Source organism: Pelmatolapia mariae, linkage group LG16_19 (genome assembly GCF_036321145.2).
Source record: "Pelmatolapia mariae isolate MD_Pm_ZW linkage group LG16_19, Pm_UMD_F_2, whole genome shotgun sequence".
Lineage (NCBI taxonomy): Eukaryota > Metazoa > Chordata > Actinopteri > Cichliformes > Cichlidae > Pelmatolapia > Pelmatolapia mariae.
Window position 1 is genome coordinate 13,536,075 of NC_086241.1, and position 18,284 is coordinate 13,554,358.

Here is an 18,284-nt window from a genome sequence, read left to right on the forward strand (position 1 = left end):
TGATTTGGGATTAACTTCGTTTAATCATCCGTGAATGTGGGTAGAGAAGATCCTTGTAGTTGCGTTTTAAACTGAAACATATAAATACTTCTGCTCTATATTTTGGATCCATTCCATTTGAAACCAAACACATCATAAAAAATATTAACAAGAATAATCTTTAAATGAATGATTATAGTAGTGAGTTACAAATGTTTACTCCTCGGGTCAGCTTACGCACAGCTGCTCCTTAGTAAAACCAGCCTCTCATGTTACCTATTACGTAACGATATATTAGCAGAGCTGGACGGACGAGTTTTGAGGCGTTAATAAAACCGCGCATGCTTAAAGGTAGCCCTCTTGTTTATCGCCAGTTTGCTGGAAGTTATGAAAGTTCTACTGAATGTTTAATTCTCGCAGAGCGAAGACATTGATGATCTCAAGACCTGACTTCGGGTCAGGTATTTAAAAAGTCAAATTACAGATAGAAATTAAATTAAAAACATTTGCAAAAGAACCTTTCTGACTGTCACTTCAAAAACACGTAATTTTTCTTCACATTCCGCGTATCGGCGGTTATTTTATTGTCTAAAAATGTTTTAAAATGTCCCTGTGTGGACGCGCATCATCTGTGCCTTTAAGATCATCTCTCACAGCATCCTCCTCCTCCTCTCCTGTCAGGGTCGCGCACACGCAGCAGTGCAATATTAGAGACTACAAGCTAGCTTTCTGCACACATATTTCCCCACAGGTACATCATAACCTCACACAACTACACCTGTCCTCGTTGTTTCTCAACTGGACATTGATGCATTTGCCTCAACGGTAACCGTAGCGGTCCCTCCGATCGTTATTGCTTTTATTCCCTTCCCTCCCGCATCCAAAGACTGATCTACGCTACAAGATGGCTGAGCTGAATTTGGGGAAGGGGCTCACTGCAGGGAAAGTGGCCAGTAACGTGCAGAAAAAACTAACCAGAGCGCAAGAAAAGGTAAGCGCGTCTCCCTTACGCGTTGCTGTGTGGTAAATTTATATCTCCGGCCCTTAAGCCACGAAGCAGTAATGCCGCATCCTCCACAGAGGCGCAGTGTCGCATCACGACATCATCAAATAAGCGTGGAGGTTGCTGTATTTATGGAAGAGGCTGTTCACTTGAAATAGGCTGCTCCCCTGCTTTAAAACACTGTCACACAGCGGACACGTACTGCAGTCAGATATGGTGTAGGCCCGCTCATGATCTAGCCTGATGTGTCTGGTATTTGAAGACTCCTATCTAAACTGGCAGATGAGTGATGTTACTCAGTAAGGGGCATCATCTCATACGTTCTGATGCCATTATTAAACAACCATGCTGCAATATGTGGACTATAGGTGGTAGAGGAGGCCACAGACTACGCTTTTAAACACCTGCACTTTGCGCTCAATATTTGGGAGGGGGCGCTATTTGTCCAGCTAAAGGTATTATAAAGCCTGCTGTAAGGCTAAAGATAGACAGAAAGCAGATACGGGTGCCTCCCTACATGCATACTATGTCTGTGTGAATGTTACCGAAGGGGGAAATTAGACTGTGTATAGAGATTTTGGCTATATGTCCCATCAATATGGCAAATTTTATTTTTTTTTAAAAAAAAAGACTTGCTATTTGCATGTATGTTTCTGTTTTACATCATCACTTCATGTTTCTAACCAAATGCAAAGAAATACTATTGATTTTTGATGGCAAAACAGAAAGCTGCTGGGAATCAGTTGTACAGTCTGATGTTTTCAATCATTATTTGTGTGACAGGTTCTGCAGAAACTTGGCAAAGCAGACGAGACCAAAGATGTCGCTTTTGAAGAGGGAGTAATCAACTTCAACAAACAATATGTAAGAGTGCAGTTCAGTGACTCATGGAGTCATAATTAAACATTTTCTAGATATCAACAATAGTATGGCCTAAAGTAGGATAAAACGTAGCCTGCATTGAGTCTGAATCCACAGCATATAATATACGATTGGCGTTTTTTGATGAGGCTCATATTTAGTGTTTCATCCTCAGACTGAAGGCAGCAAACTCCAGAGGGATTTAAGGGCATACCTCGAGGCTGTGAAAGGTGATGCACACAAACACACAAGTCCATCCAGACACACAAACACACAGAAACACACTTTCATTGGCGTATGAATACACACTAATACAAGCTAATGTAGAGGATGTATGTTTGTCCTTAGCCATGCATGAGTCCTCTAAGAACCTTCAGGCATGTCTAGCTGACATGTATGAGCAAGACTGGTATGGCAAGAATGAAGTGGACTCCATTGTGGAGGTGAGAAACACTTTTTACTATTTCTTTAAAAGCCATATTAAGTGAGTAGGTTATATGTGTGTACAGGGTGTGTGTGCTTAGACATCCTGAAAGTTGTGTGATACAGGGGTTATACTTTTCTTGCCTTCGAGTATGTGTGCCCACTTAGTGCTGAGTGTTACAAGTCTTGTTGTCATGAGGTAAACGTGAGGATCTTCGCCAACCCTGTGCTATAAATGGTTTCAACTACACGAGTCCTCCAAGCTGATTAGAAAATAATAGAATAACCGCTCTTCTGAAATATCCAGGCTGTCCATGTCTTCAAGCAATTATAGTCCCATAGCATGAAAAACTGTACTCCTGCAGACTTTACATTATGCTGAATTTCGTAAAACCACGTCTGGTGAAAAATGTTGCAGAGATCCTTAAAATGTCCTCTAATTGTATTCTTGAGGTCATTTTTGATTAGCCACAAATAGCAAGAAGTCATTGCAATTAGCTAAAAGGCTTTCGCCTTAGTGAGGATCACAAGTCAAAATGATGCGACAGAGCTCGTGGAACAAGTTACAAAGTAATGGAGAAATATATTCACATTGCATGCTACTCCAATATAAAATGTGCTCTGCAGGAGATTTGTCTCGTATAATGTTAAACAGTCTGTCTTGTGACTGCGTGTGTGCTTCTGTACATTCCTTCATCTTGCAGGATTGTGATGTGCTTTGGACTGATTACCACCAGAAGCTGGTTGATCATGCTCTCATCTCCATGGATACTTACCTGGGCCAGTTCCCTGATATTAAGGTAAGTTAAGAGGTCGTGACCACAACAAAAAATCGTTGGTCTTAAATGTTAATCCAGTGGCAGTGAGCGTCTCTTTTATATATTGTGACCTTGCTGGAAAGCATATTGTATGAATACTGAGCATTTCGATATAAATGAATAATACATTTTTTTTTCTTTTTATTCAGGCTCGTATAGCTAAAAGGGACAGGAAGCTGGTAGATTACGACAGTGCCAGGCATAACTATGCCGTGACACACAAAACCAAGAAAAAGGACGGGGGCATTAAAATTACTAAGGTAAAACAAATGCGCTGCGGTGCGGTGTTTGCAATCACTCAGATGCAAAATTCAACAATTATTTTGTTTTTCAGTTCATTATTCAGGTGAATCAACATGTAAGAAACCTAAAAAAAATGTTTGTTTTGTAGCCCTCATCCTTGTTGGAAAGGGCCACTCCAGGATGGGCTCAGGGTATCCTGTCTGCACACAATGTTGCCCAAAGTAGTCTTTCCAGGAGCCAGGTACATATTTACCTTATTCTACAATTGTAAGGAGTTTTCTGGTAACCCAGCAGTAAAATATATGTTACCATAACAAAGAAGTCAATATGAGCTAGTTTCAGGAAGCCTTTCTAAAGATGATCCCTGTGTTTGTCTGTCCTCTCTGTTGATAATCTAATGAGGGCAAATTGAAAATGAGAACATCAAAAAGAACAAATCATATTAAGCACAATCAGTGGTGGAAGAGATATTGTGCATACACACACACACACACACACACACACACACACCCAGACATACACGATGTATTTAATTCATTACCAGAACATCTAACACACTTGCAAACATACTCTAATTCATTAATTTCAGGCTGAGGAGGAGCTGGAAAGGGCCCAGAAGGTGTTTGATGAGATTAATGCTGACTTGCAAGAAGAGCTGCCATCACTTTGGAACAGGTAGGGAATATGTGTTTTTGATTTTTCCTAAATGGATCAGTGCATTTCACTTACTTCTGTGCTTATAGGCATATTAAATGAAGTCAAGCTGTTGATGCAGTCAGTGCTGTCTCTCTCTTCTGTGCCCTTTCTAGTCGTGTTGGGTTTTATGTCAGCACCTTCCAGAGTTTGGCTGGTTTTGAGGAGAAGTTTCACAAAGAAATGAGTCGGGTAGGAGTCTTCTATAAGCCTCTAGCAGTGATGGATTTAGATAAAGATTAGAGGAGAGAAATGGATGCAGTATATCAGATAACAGTTCAGGCCAGACGAGGCCATCGACTACGTCAGCAGGGCCTGCAGCTGAATGTAAAATCTAATCTAACCTTCCTTGTTTATCACCTAGTGCAAAGTCTGTTTTAATGTATTTCTCTTTTTTCCCTTGAAAGAGAAAAGTTTCTAAGTAATTTGTTTGGACCCGACGATGGAAACAAACTGTAGCAAACACACTTTACAATACATGGATAACAATACCTATTAGGAGGGTGCCTTTGCAGTGTAAAATATAAATCATAGAAGGTGGCAAAGGAAATTTAATATTAATTAAATAAATAAATAGGTGATATAAAAATGTTTATCTTACACACCATCTTTCTGTCTCTACAGTTGGATCAGGATATGTATGACATCCTGGAGAAACTGGAGGAAACAGACACAACTAGGTTAGTGAGCAATGAGCCGTCATTTAAATTCTCTCAGGTACTTGGAAACTGCTTGTTTCATATTCTTTTTACATAAGAGGTTAAGCTTTGGGAGGGATCCCTGGAATTAAATAGATATCATTTTATTTTTCTATTTTAATTAGTGCTTTTAGCGTTAATCTCGTTAAAATGACGTTAACGCCATAACTAACTCACTAACGGAGATTTGCCGTGTTAATGCGGTTATGGCGTTAACGTCATTTTAACGAGATTAACGCTGACAGCACTAATTTTAATCAAATTTTTATTTTGATAAAATTGGGTTTTACACACCTGAGGTACTGGAAACATTTCAGATTACCTGAAACAGCTGCTTGTATAAAAAGTCCTGATAGTGATTTCAGAATGCTGAGCCTCATAAACTAGTTTACCTTAGGAAGAGCGCAAAACCATTGTTTTTGATGCATACATGAAGTGGGGAGGTTATTTATACATCTTTTTTTTGTCCACACTGTTTATGAGCAGAGTTTTATTTTAATTTGTAAATCCTGCAGGTTCCAAAAATAACTCATTTTTTGATGATCAGCATTAACAGCAAATAGAAGAAGTTTCTATGAGTGCTTGTAAGGGATAAATATTTTAGAGAGATGTATGATCCTAACTGATTTATGTTGAAGGCTGATCTCTCTATTGCATCACTAATTTATGATGCATGTCTGAAGTGGTGCAATAATCTATCACTGTGAATTTTTTAGATTATTACACCACATATCAAAAACAGCAATGGATGAACAAAATGGCATACATTAACTTAGAGCTACCCCTGAATCCCCCACCCCCCCCTTTCAGCAAGACAGGTATCTGCGGCGCCTCATCATCAGGAGCAAATAGGAGGTAACTGGAAGCAGCTGGGGTAACAATGATGAAACAACTGTTGTCTGTCTGTCCAACTGACCTGTCTGTTGAGCTAGCGTGTATGTTAGTCAGTCTGCAGACCTGGGAGTTTTCAGAGGACTGGATGCTTGATTTGTGCAAGTGATTTCAAAGAAGTACTTTTGGATCGGAAAGTTTTGTGCTCAGAGCTGCAGATAGAGTTGAGCAGACCTGTGTGTCTTATATGCTGCGCCACGCAAGACTGTCACTGTTAGCAACAGTTATGCTGTCTTTCACCGTAAGGTAGAAGGTGAATTTTCAGTCGGTCCTGCATTAGTCAGTAGTGTTCAGTGTTTTCAAGTCAAGTGAAAACCAAGGAACTGAAATCCAACAATAGAGCAAAGGTCCATCATAAAAACTATGGACCAAAATAGATTAGAGAAGATTAAAATGACTAAATTGTAGATATATAAACATGCATTGTCCTTGTAGGATCCATAAGTGAACACACATCAGTGGAGCTGCAGCTTCTGTCTGTGGTAATATGACTCGGCATACGTATTCAGAGTTGCTGACACAAAATAAGCCTGGATCTTAGGGGGGACCCTGGAGTTCTGGAGCTCCAGAATTGTTGTATTTCCCTGAATCCTAAACACCAAATTCCTTGATGTGCTTGACATTTCAAAACGTACCTCTCACTGCCATCTAAAGCCGCCAATGTACAAAATCACCTGTTGCAGCTTTAAGTTACAGGTACATGCCAACGTTTTTTTAATATCTGCAGCTCTGGAGCAGCTTTTATCCACTTTAGAGCATCTTCTCTGTAACAGGAGTTGCCTCTATCACTGCTCGCTTGTGATTTACTGGAGGCACAAACAAAGCCTGCTTGCATGAGAGGAGAGGACTTGAAACCATGAAAGGGGACTCACTTTTCTTGCATGACAGCTTTTGTAACACTTTCTGCTTGAAATCTTGCAGTGCATGTCTTGTAACCCTTCTTACAATCTTGTGTTTTAGCATTTAGATGCTTCTTTAACCTCGGCGCTTTTATCTCATATCGTTTGCCGTCTTCATTGCTCTCTCTGTAATTTGTTTTCTTTTCTTCTCCCTCTTTCTCTCTATCTTGTTTACTCAGTGGTAAAGAGGCATCTAACCACACTCTCAGGCCAGGAGGACCACCCCCGATCCCCAAATCCCCATCCAAGGTAGACAAACAGTGTCACACACACACTGATGTTTTCTCTTTGTTCAGAATACACAGAGGATCATTTCGTGTTTTAGTTTCTGGGGAGCCATCATCACTTACACATAGGGTTGCCATACCTGTGGATTTTGGGTTAATGTTGTGTAAGTGGTTTATTTGTTTGTTTGTTTTTTCAAAACATTTTTTTTTTCATTTGTTTTTAAGTTCAGGTCAACTCTTTGTGATCGGCAATAGAACCCCAGTTTAGGCTATTATCGTATATGTAAACACATTCACGGCTTCATGGTAAAGTTTTTGTGAGACTGTCGTAGAACTTATTTATGTTGATCCATCTGGCATGTACTTCAAAACAAAGGAATACAAAATGTAATTTGCACGTTCTGACAAAATTAAACTGCATAATCTGAATTTTGCATTCATAACAGCAAAGTCCAATTGATTTGTCTAGTTGAAGGAATTAATTACTGCCTTTTTTCTATATTCTAGCTCAGACCAGCAGTGCCTCCTCCACCCAAGGTGACACCATCTAAAGAGCTAAAAACAGAGAATATCATCAACCTTTTTGATGCTGCAGCTACTCCTGATATCAACGTCACCTCCCCTACAGAGGTCAGTGAGCAGCTGCTGTCGATGAACTGTGATAAACCCCTTTAGCTTTCCCCTTTTCTGCACAGGTCAGAACACCCACTTCTGATCTGCCCCTCCTCTAATTTCTCCTATTCTATTCTATTCTATTCTATTCTATTCTATTCTATTCTATTCTATTCTATTCTGTCTTTTCAATTCTGTCCTTATCCCTCCTCCCACTGTTGTGCCCAATTAGCCAATGAGCCCTCCTGTTCCTGTTGTTATCAGTTTGACAGTCCTGCAGTGAGCAACCTGTTGGACATGGACCTGGATTCTTTCAGTGCAGCAACCAAAGCCTCCACGGTCACACAGGTGGATGATTCATGGCATGAAGATAAAGATCCTAGAGACCCTCTCTCTTTTAAGATATGTCAGTCTTCACAAGAGGTTTTAGTTTCTATTCAGACAGAATTTAAGTTCATTTCATGATATTTAATTCCAAATGAACTGAGTTAAAGAATGAGATGTCCAATGAAGGATTAGCCAACAACATCTGCCATTGCCAGTGTGGTTGGTTCACTTTAAATATGCTGAAATAAGCTTGATAGGTCTGAATAGAAATTGAAATCACTTGGTAAGCTTGGCATAGTTTGAAGTGTTGCCTGCTCTGCTTCTTTCCAAAATACCAAAAAAGAGTTAGATGAAGGCATGATGACCTGTAGACACCTGCCTCTAGTGTACACTTCTTCCTGCTTTAGCACTTTCCACGGATCACTCATGGCATGAACTGCAGACTACAGCCCTGCTTTGCTGTTCTTTCTTGGTCCCCAAGACTGTACAAATTTTCAATAACTTAAACGTTCCTCACGTTACTGGGAAGGTGCTTTTATTCTTTCAAATACTTAAATTATCTCTTTTTGTTTGGCTTATACTATGCATGGTATTGAACAAAGTTACTACATGCCATTACTTGTGATTTACATAGCTTGAAAGACAGGAAGCTTGCAATGGCAAACCCATACATTTTAAATTCCCCACTCTGAAGCCCAGTATATAGAGCTTTTTAACCCATTTCAGTTGATTGTTTTGGTTTTAAAGTACACATAATGTATAATTAAACTAAAATTAGCAGAGTTACAGTTAGTTTGTGAAAACGTTAAACATCCAACATGCCAAAAGATATTTTTTCACAAAAGTACATGATGAGCAAACCAAAACTAGTAGTACAGTATCAGAAATGCTCCTGTGAAGTGCACAGAAGTACATAGAGCGCAGTTATAGTTTGACTATATATTAATTAATCATTATACTAGTGGTAGTATAATATTCACTTTAGTTCAATTCTGTTCAAGTTCATGCGTATAGCCCCAAATCACAACAGTTATTGCCTCAAATGAGAGATAAAATCTTTTATCTTAATATTTTCCTTAATCCCTTTATATGTATGTATATTGTTTGTTAAAGAACCTCCAATCTAAGAGAGAAAACCCAAAAAATCTGATGACCCCATATGAGCAAGCAAGGAGACAGTGGGAAAGAAAAACTCCCTTTTAACAGGAAGAAATCTGAGCAGAACCAGGCTCAGAGGGAAAGCCATCTGCTGTTGCTGGTTGGGGGGCCCTACAATGCCAAGGCTATAATTCATAATCAATTAACGGAAGGCTCTTTTTTTTTAGGTGCTTGAATTAAAGCTAAAAGTTAACACTTCAGTCTCATCTTGAATGTTTAATTTTAATCATATTGCCTATATTGGTATACTGAGGCAAAATTACAAAAAATGTAATTGTGGACCTAACTGTGGATTCCCTAATGCTCTTGCTATGCTCTATGACTTAGTTATACAGGCTGCCAAATCTTAATGTTAAAATATTGTCCTCTGTTCCAAGTGACATTGTTATCCATTGGTCTGAGAGTGTTGTTAGTTTTTAACACAATTAAATAATATACTAATATATTTAACAAATCTACCCCTTCAGACTTCACACATCAGTTAATACTTTACCACATAGTGCTTGTACAGTTGTTCTGCTGGAGATCTTGTGCTATGGGCTTGTAGCTCTAGAGCATGGGGCGTGTCTTATTGAATGTAACAGGCAAAAGCAGCAACACTGTAAAGTATTCTGCTCTTCGTATTTATTACTTCCTTTGTTTTCCACAGCCTGCAAACTGGGACTCATGGGTAAGCCACGCATACTCATGCTAAAAAATGTGCAACAGTAATTAGCAAAAAATATAATTATCATCATCTTCATCAATGCTTATTTCTATTTTTTTATAGTAACCATCACTTTAATAACAGCCATACATTATAGAAGCCCCGCTCCTATTATGCCTTTTCTATTACAGCTTTTCTGTTTAGCAAGCTTTTCAATACACTGATCTCTTTCATTTGTCTGTCCCAAATCTGTTTGTGCATTGTCTTTGTGTCTGCAGTGCGTGATTTGATAGACACTGAAGATATTGTTGAACAGCACAAATGGAGCTTGTGAATGAGTTTGAGTCAATTCAGTTCCAAGTTGACATTTCATACAGTTATACATGCTGAATCCATATAATTAGTGTCTTGTGTGCAGTCCACAATTACAATCACTCTTTTTCTTTTGCCTCCTCAAAACACCACTGACCTTTAAAAGCCCCAATGTACCCAGTGTTTTATGGTAAATTCTAATGTAAAAGTTAAACATAATATTAATAGTGAAAAATATTTTCTGTGGTTTGAAATCATTTGCAACTGAATTGACTTATTTCCTTTCTGTTTCCCCTCACATGCTGTACCTGTATGTTCACATGTCAAACTGATAGAACATGTAGCCTTTACATGTTATTTTCATGGTTCATGTGACACACAGGGATCTTTTGTGTTCTCAAAGTTTAGTGAAGTTGCTCACGCTTGCTGTGGATTGTGTTATACAAATGAGTCTGGTAAACTAACAAGAGCTACTGGGCAACTTCACAAAGCCTTTTTTCGTAGCTTGGCCTTTTGACCATTAACCTACGTTTTTGTTCGTCCCTCTCGCTGTAAGAGAGATGTGTCTCAACAATCATGGAGTTTTGCTATATTTGAGGCTGAGGCAAAGCAGTGATGGCTCAGAAAGGTCTGACATGTCTACTCTTACAAAGCTTCCTTCCTCTTTCTCCATCTGAACATAGCCTTGGATTAGAAACCATGCTTGCTAACCACACACAGAAGATCCAACATCTATCTTCTGATGGGAAAAAGCTGACAGCTTTTATGTTTTTGCCTTCTACTGCCACCCTTCCTTACCCTCATCTGTCTTTTGATTTAATCTGAACCTTTTCTGTAAAGGTTGGTACTTCCACATCAATCTTCATGGGTTTTATGGTAATTATGATGATAATGCTTGTGAGTAATGACATATTCTGATCTCCCATGGTCCTGTTTCTGCTCAATTAAGATACATTTCTTTATTTTTATCTTTAAATATTACCAATTATTTTGATTAGAATAATACTTATCGCTGTTCAAATCCCTTCAAAAGACCATTCTCATTTTGCAAGAGTTTTAGCCCCTTATTTAACATTAAGTACAGCCCTGTTTCCAAATGATGATTGAATATTTTAAAAAAGTCAAGCCAAAACCAAAAAGTGTAAAATAACAATAAAGAACTATTCTATTCTGTTCTGTTCTGTTCTATTTATTCTATTTAAGAATATGAATGTTGTCAGAATTTTCTCAAAAAAAGAGAATAAATATTTTTTTGAACTCTGTGACACATTATGTCATTAAAAGAAATACACTCCATACTCTATACACAAGGGATTGTGCTAAAATACGATATTGAATGGCCATGTTTTGGGGGTTCTCAAGCCATGCAGAGCCCATATAGGGCTCAAGAACATTTCTGAAAACTGCTGTCAGTCTTAAAACAACATATAGCCTAAAGAAAATCAACAAATCTCTCCACCTTCTACTGTGAACGTAAATAAGACCAAGGCAAATTAGAAAACTGTCCTGTGAACCGAGATTTCAAAATGCTTAACAGTCTTTGGACAATGTGACATGCCATGTCCCCAGTTTTCATGATAGTCACACAAACAAAAGCCAGATTGTGGTACATTAGTACAGGTACAGTACACGTTAACTTTCATGCCATGTACGGCAGCGGTCCCCAACCCCCGGGCCAGTCCGTGAGTCGTTTGGTACCGCGAGAGTTGAAGCTCGGGTGTGAAATTCTGGGTTTTTATCATTAACTCGGTTTCCCTGGGTCTTTTCCCATGTTGTAGTTATGCGTCTTATTTTGAAAGAAATATTTACGTGTTACCATAGTGACCAGAAAGCATTAAGGGGCAGAGAGGAGGATGTTACTCTCAATGTTGTTGGTGTTGTTGGGACGCTGCTAATAAAGTTACACAATTATAATAATAATAATAATAATTTATTATTATAGTTACAAAATACCACAGTTTTTGTCTTGGTCGCATCATTTTATTTTGTTGTATTTATCCGCGACACCTTAAAAGCCGATCCGTGAAAATATTGTCTGACATTAAACCGGTCCATGGCGCAAAAAAGGTTGTGGACCGCTGATGTACGGGACCATTAATGCTGAATGATATATGCAGGTTTTATGCTGGTAGACAGACAATGTCATACACAGTTAGCTTATTTCACCTGGACAATGCCAAGCCTCTGTTTGCACAGATTCTATCAGCGTGGCTTTGTAGCATGAGTCCAGGTGCAAAACTTGCTTGCCTGCAGTCTAGACCTGATGAGCAACCCTTTATCGGGAAAGAATAGAAAACATTTGCCTTTGCAAAATACAACAGCTGGTCAATTTCCAAGTGCTTACAGAGTGTTCTTTAAAGACAAAGTGAAAACTATCATCCTTTGGAAACAGAGAAGTATTTTGGCTACATCAATATGGCCAGTATAAGATTTATTAAAAGATAGTTGTTACATTAAGGGCTAAAACATTCAAAATCACTTGTATGACCTGTTAGTATTTAAACATTTCAAACTCCCTCCTTTCTTTCTTATAAATGTACCTCTTCTAAATCTATTTAGTTACACTTTTAAAAAAAAATCAAACCCCTTTCTACATTAACAATACTTTACTTTTATTATTAGTCTTAAACTGGTCATACAATATCTCCAGCTTTCTCTTATTTTTAATTCTTCTTGATCCCATTTGATTTATGAAGCCCTTAGAATATCCAGAAGGTAAAATATCTCTTGTGCCCTCTGACTCCTTGAAACCTGACCCTTGCCCTTCAGCCTGAGGACAGTGGTGGCCAAGAAGAAGCGACCACACAGCACTATGACCCTGTGGCTGCTGCTACAGAGGCCTGGGGGGATGATGGTTCGCAGCCTGTCCACTATGATCCCATCACAGCTGCTACAGAGGGCTGGGGGGATGACGGAACCCAGCCAGTTCGCTATGACCCTTTGGCTGCAGCTGAAGAGGGATGGGGGGATGATGGAAACCAGCCGGTTGATTATGACACCGTAGCTGAAGCCCAAGAGGGCTGGGGCGATGAGGAAAGCCAACCAGTTGCAGAGGTGCCTGCCACAGACTATGAAACACCTGCAGATGAGGCTCCAGCAGACGCAGTTGAGGAGGAAGCCCCCCCAGCTGCTGCTGTGTTGGATAATGAAGAGGGTCAGGTAACCAAGGAGAGAAAAAAATATAGAGATGCATCTGGATGAAAATGATGGATGCATCGACTCTTAAGAAAGAGGTTTGAGCATGGGGTACTGGAGAGAAAAAGATCATGTGAATAAAAGGTGGCAGATGGAGAAATCTTGACATGGAAAGATTTAGGATGCATCTGGACCTGAAGCATGGATGCATCAAATGTGATAAAGAGGGCAAGTTGAAAATAAATTGTTGAGGGAAGGAAAAGAATAGCAACATCTGCTTCTCTACACGCAGTTAATCCCAGTCACTGCTAATCCACACACATAGTATTCTGTGCAAAAGCTTTATTGTAACTGTACAGTAGTATTTAATCTTGCATCTGTGCAGCATGCCTGTAATAACAAAGACTTTGGTGTTTAGGCTTTTCTGCTTGTCTTTGTCTCGTGTTGTCTGTTTCTTCTTTCTTTCATTCTTTACCCCTCTTTAATTTAAGGTTTTATCCGTCTCACCTTTTAACCTCTCTTGTTATTTATCTTTCTCTCTGCTACCAGGGAGACTCTGCAGCTGCAGCAGCTGAACCAGCTACACCAACTGCACCGGCTGCACCAGTAGTGGAAGAAGCAGCAAAGGAGGAAGAGGAGGTGAGCGCAAGAATTTAATTTATAATATGTAGCAATTGCTATAATTAACTTAGAGCTGCATTTTTTTATGTAACAAAAACGACCCTTACTTTTCTGGATTTTATATTTATTCTGTTATTTATGGAGATTGTGGCACCAACAAAATGACAAGAGGCTAAGATAGAGTTGGCAGTGCTGATGTTAAGATTTTTTACTGGGTGAACAGGATTAAAAATGAGTGTATCAAAGCGACAGTTCAGGTTGAGAGGTTTGGAAATAAAGTAAAAGAGGCAAGGCTGAATATGTTCAGGGGAGAAATAGTGGATATATCGAAGAATTTTGGAGATGGAACTGCCAAGAAAGGAAAAGAAGAAGACCTCAGAGAATATTCATGGATGTTGTGAAGGAGGACCTGCAGAGGGTTGGTGTGAAAGAAGAGGATGCTAGAGATAGGATGACATGGAGCAGATGATTGGCTGTTTCTATTCCTAAAGGACCAGTTGAAAAACAAAGTGATGCACATTGTAAACCTTATACTTGGCAATGTTTTTTTTTTAGGTAACTACATTTGTCTTTTAATGAATCAACTATATAATAAAAGACAAAGTGCATCCTTCTATCTCATTAGTCACAAAATAATATATCTGATGAGGTCGTTATTTTGTTTAAAAAAGACAGGTAGTAAAATTCTGCCATCACATTTTCTTTCCACTTTTTAACAACATAAGATTTAATTCAATTCAATTCAATTCAATTCAATTTTATTTATATAGCGCCAAATCACAACAAAAGTCGCCTCAATGGACATGTATGTGTGTTTTAAGGTGAAATGTTACTATTTAAATAATGTATCCATAAATTAAGCATTTTTTAAATGTATTTATTGTCCAGACACCTGCAGTAGCAGCAGAATCAACAGAAGTAGCATCAGAATCTGCAGAGATGCCTCCTGGCTTTCTGTTCAAGGTAAAACAGGAGACCAAATGGGAAAACCTAAAAGTGTACAATGTATTTTGTTTATACCACGATAACTCACGTTAGCATTTATATACAATAGGTCCAAGTGATGCACGATTATGCTGCCAATGACACAGATGAACTGGAGATGAAGGCCGGTGATGTGGTGCTAGTAGTGACTTTTGACAACCCTGAAGAACAGGTAAACTCAAAACTCAAAAGCGTACTCATGTGCTTTTGTGCCACAGAAACACTGACACTGTTATCTGATTGCTTGCATGTTTGTGTGCTTAGGATGAAGGCTGGCTGATGGGAGTAAAGCAAGACGACTGGCAGCAAAACAAAGAAAACGGCACTAAAGGAGTATTTCCCGAAAACTTTACCCAGAGGCTGTGAGGCTGCCTCTTATCTACAAGAGGACAGGACCTCAGTCCGGCTCCTTCTTTATGTTTCTCTTCCTCTTGCCCATTTTCCCTTTCTTGCCCTGATACTGTATCTTTCCTAGGACTTTGGCCATAAAAGCAGAGCTGTCACAGCCCTGGATGAAATCATGCATTTCTAAGGTCTGCTACACTGTGCTCAAAGTGGATGTTGGCATTTCTGTGGATTTCTGCCAACATTTACAAATTACAGATGTAGCCATTTCACAGGTTTCACTTTCAGCAGTTTTTCGCTGCAATTACCTGATATTTAAGGAAGTGATTGGAGACTCGAGCTCATACTGAATAAATGCAAGGATGGTGAGCCCTGAAATGGTTGCAGCTGAAATGGCATTAAAATCTTTTATCCTTGATCACTCGTCATCATGCGAAAGATGTCGACTGACATGTTTTAAACTGGGAATGAGATATCAAGGACCGTTTGTAGTTAGTATGATGTCAGGTGTAGCTGAGCGTCTTACACCCACATCAATCTAAAGATGGATTTTTTAAGAGAGTGTAAGGCTGAGCAAAAGGTAAAAACACTTCACTTTAGTAGAAACAGTCACTAAGCAGATTAAAATGCTGAAAAAATCGAACCAACTCCTAGCTTGCAACTTCACTTTCCTTCTAACTTTGAACTCACATGGTACTGAAACCTCATCAGCCCAGCAGCAGATCCTTAACTAGGACTGGAGTTCTCGGATTAGTGATCACACTCCTGATATGATGCCATTGGCACAAACTCCATTGGATAAAACCTGTCCTTTATCCCTATTTTAACTGTTTACTTATAGAAGATTGGCCCTTGGTTGTTGTATTAGTTTAGACTCTGTGGTGGTATAGGTAGTATGAACCTGTTGTTAAAATCCAAATAAATGCATATGTTGTTAACTGATCAACATATTACTGGATTTACATTACTGGACAACAGTCAAGTAAACAAGGAATCCATAATTATGATTTCTGGTCTGGGAGTCTCATATGGTATTAATGACTAATTGATCAATTATTTTTGACTGTTGTTTTTTTTTTTGTTTTTTTTTTACCTTATCAAGCGATTTCAAATATGCATTAGCCTGGCTTGCTGAAAGCTAGCCTACAAAATACAGAAACAAGAAACTGCTACTGGTAGTATAATAGTTTATAGATATGGCAACACCCTTATACTAATCAAATATGTAATAACTGAGCCAGCCTCATTAACTAAATAAATAAATAAATGTGCCGAAAACAGTTCCCTCTGTTTGCAAAGAGACTATTTAACTCACATGCAGATGATTATGAATATGCACCAGAGCAACTTCTTTTATTTTTATATGCTGCCAAGCAATGATTACATATAGCCTAATGTAACTATGTCATCAGAATTGCCAACTGAGGATGTTATGGAGTGTTTTGTACTTCTGTAAGGTTTACTGCTCTCGACGTAGCCGCGTAGGTAGTTAAAACTATCTCACATTCAGTCATTCATTCAGTCACTGAATTAACAGCGATTCTCATGATGTTATTAACATGTAATAAGTCTGAGAGAAAATGTACGTGTGTACGATTGTATGTGTGTGTGTTTATGAGTTGTTTGAGATCAGAAATCTTTATCTATAGGCTATTGTTATTGGATGATACCACCGCCACAACCTACCAGGGGAAGTTTTTCTGACCGGACAAGGGCAACTCAAATGTATTTGGGCCTTTTTCCACTGGCTGGTATTACGGTTCCAGGTGTTATTGTGCATTTGTTGTGTATAAGTGTAATTTTACCAAGCTGTGATGACAGATACATATTCTATAAAGACATTCATATTGTATGTGTGTTACTGTGTGCATGCTGATTTCCCATGTGTTGTTGTGTGAACACCCTTAATTTAAGACAGTGATACTTGGGTCACTTTTGAGGCAGTTGAAACAAGGTATTTATTTTTATTTTTTTTATGTGTTTTGTTAAACTTTATAAGATGGTGGTGGGTAGTCACAGTGTGTGTTTTTCCGCCATTCTCTTTCAAATCAGTCCTGATTATTACTGCTGGTTGCCCATCAGCCTTGCCTCAAAATGTTGCTAGGTATCGTGGTCCAAACAGAGCTAATTACATGGAGGCTTGTCACATAAAGACAAATTCCAAGCAACCAGACACAAGTGGACATTTTCTAATGGTTTTCAGTATTTTTAACCACTTTGGACTGCGTTCCTTTCTTTCGCTCATGTATATTTAAAATGCCTCGTAACACGTGAGAACAACAGCTTCACATTAAGGCAAATTAATCACTATTTCTTTTCCCTTCTTTGTATAAATTGGTCATGTTTACCTGGGTCTGGCTCTGTATTTGTCTTTATGTAACACTCTCCTGTGTTGAGCTATGGGGTATGACAAAAAGGACTTTCCTGTACCTAACTGACCAATATTAAAGATAAAAAATATAATAGCTACTTGTCTGTGGTTCTTATTTATTAAATGTACAGTACCTTACAGTTCTTACCAAATTTATCATGCCAACACTGAGTGTAAGATGTGGCATAAACCATAATAACAATATTTTTAATTAACAAAATTGCTACTTACTAAAATAATTTTTATGTTTCTGTTAACTGGTTAATCCACCAATTTGTTCAAGTTGTCGAATCAAAATTATATTTTAAATGTTATTAATGCCGGCTTTAAAATTTGGTTATAAAAACACACTTTGTTCTTTGTCTAATAAATAACTATATAGAGATAGATGGGAACAAAAAAAAGTTCTCCCTCTGCTCATTTATTTGTGATCATTGGTCATGTGAACAAACTGAACAACATTTTAAAGTACTTCTCACTAATTCATGTTTTTTTCTTCAGCTAAGAAAAACAAGTTGTGTTCAGCGTGTTGTTCTTCATGACATCCATCCATCTATTTCATTCCATTAGGGAAAGAAGCAGGCTACATCCTGGACAGGTTCCCAGTCTGGTGCAGGGCTGAGAAAGAAACAGTCAAACCTTCATTCTTACATTCACACCTACAGCCAGTTCAGAATCACCAGTTATCCTTACCTACCTCCGTTTTGCGACTGTGGGAAGAAAGCTAAACACCCAAAAAGGAATCAGACTGGATTTAAAGCCAGGACCTTCTTTCTTCTTCTTGCGTCTCTGCAAATACTGAAGCATCCAGCAGGGGGTACTGTGCTCACTGACTAATTTCCTATCCTGGAAAAAAGAAAAAGCTTTCAGGCATCAAGGGGAGGAAAGAGGAGCTTTGCTGAGAGCTGCTGTCCTTGGTACTGAAACCAAACAGCAGCCCACCCTAACCACAGCTGCTGTTATATTAAGTTATAGATGTATCACTTTATAAAGTGACCAATAGGTTATTTATGTTTTATCTATCAATACATAATATGA

The 18,284-nt window shown here is 38.6% G+C and overlaps 1 protein-coding gene across 5 annotated transcripts; it reads left to right on the forward strand.

Moving 5' to 3' along the window:
- Positions 1-642: 642 nt before the first annotated feature.
- On the forward strand, positions 643-16,725 carry LOC134644185 (myc box-dependent-interacting protein 1). Of its 5 annotated transcripts, XM_063496949.1 has the most exons (20): positions 643-970; positions 1,766-1,846; positions 2,019-2,073; positions 2,192-2,286; positions 2,971-3,066; positions 3,234-3,344; positions 3,476-3,568; positions 3,917-4,002; positions 4,137-4,212; positions 4,645-4,700; positions 5,529-5,573; positions 6,688-6,757; positions 7,243-7,365; positions 7,612-7,695; positions 9,482-9,502; positions 12,560-12,949; positions 13,475-13,564; positions 14,435-14,509; positions 14,601-14,702; positions 14,795-16,725. In XM_063496949.1, the coding sequence occupies exons 1-20, from the start codon at positions 884-886 to the stop codon at positions 14,894-14,896; spliced, it is 1,938 nt and encodes a 645-aa protein (XP_063353019.1). In that variant the 5' UTR covers positions 643-883; the 3' UTR covers positions 14,897-16,725. The 5 variants fall into 5 exon arrangements, with proteins under 5 accessions (XP_063353019.1, XP_063353022.1, XP_063353021.1 ...); XM_063496952.1 differs by lacking the exon at positions 12,560-12,949; XM_063496951.1 differs by lacking the exon at positions 7,612-7,695.
- The last annotated feature ends 1,559 nt before the right edge of the window (positions 16,726-18,284 follow it).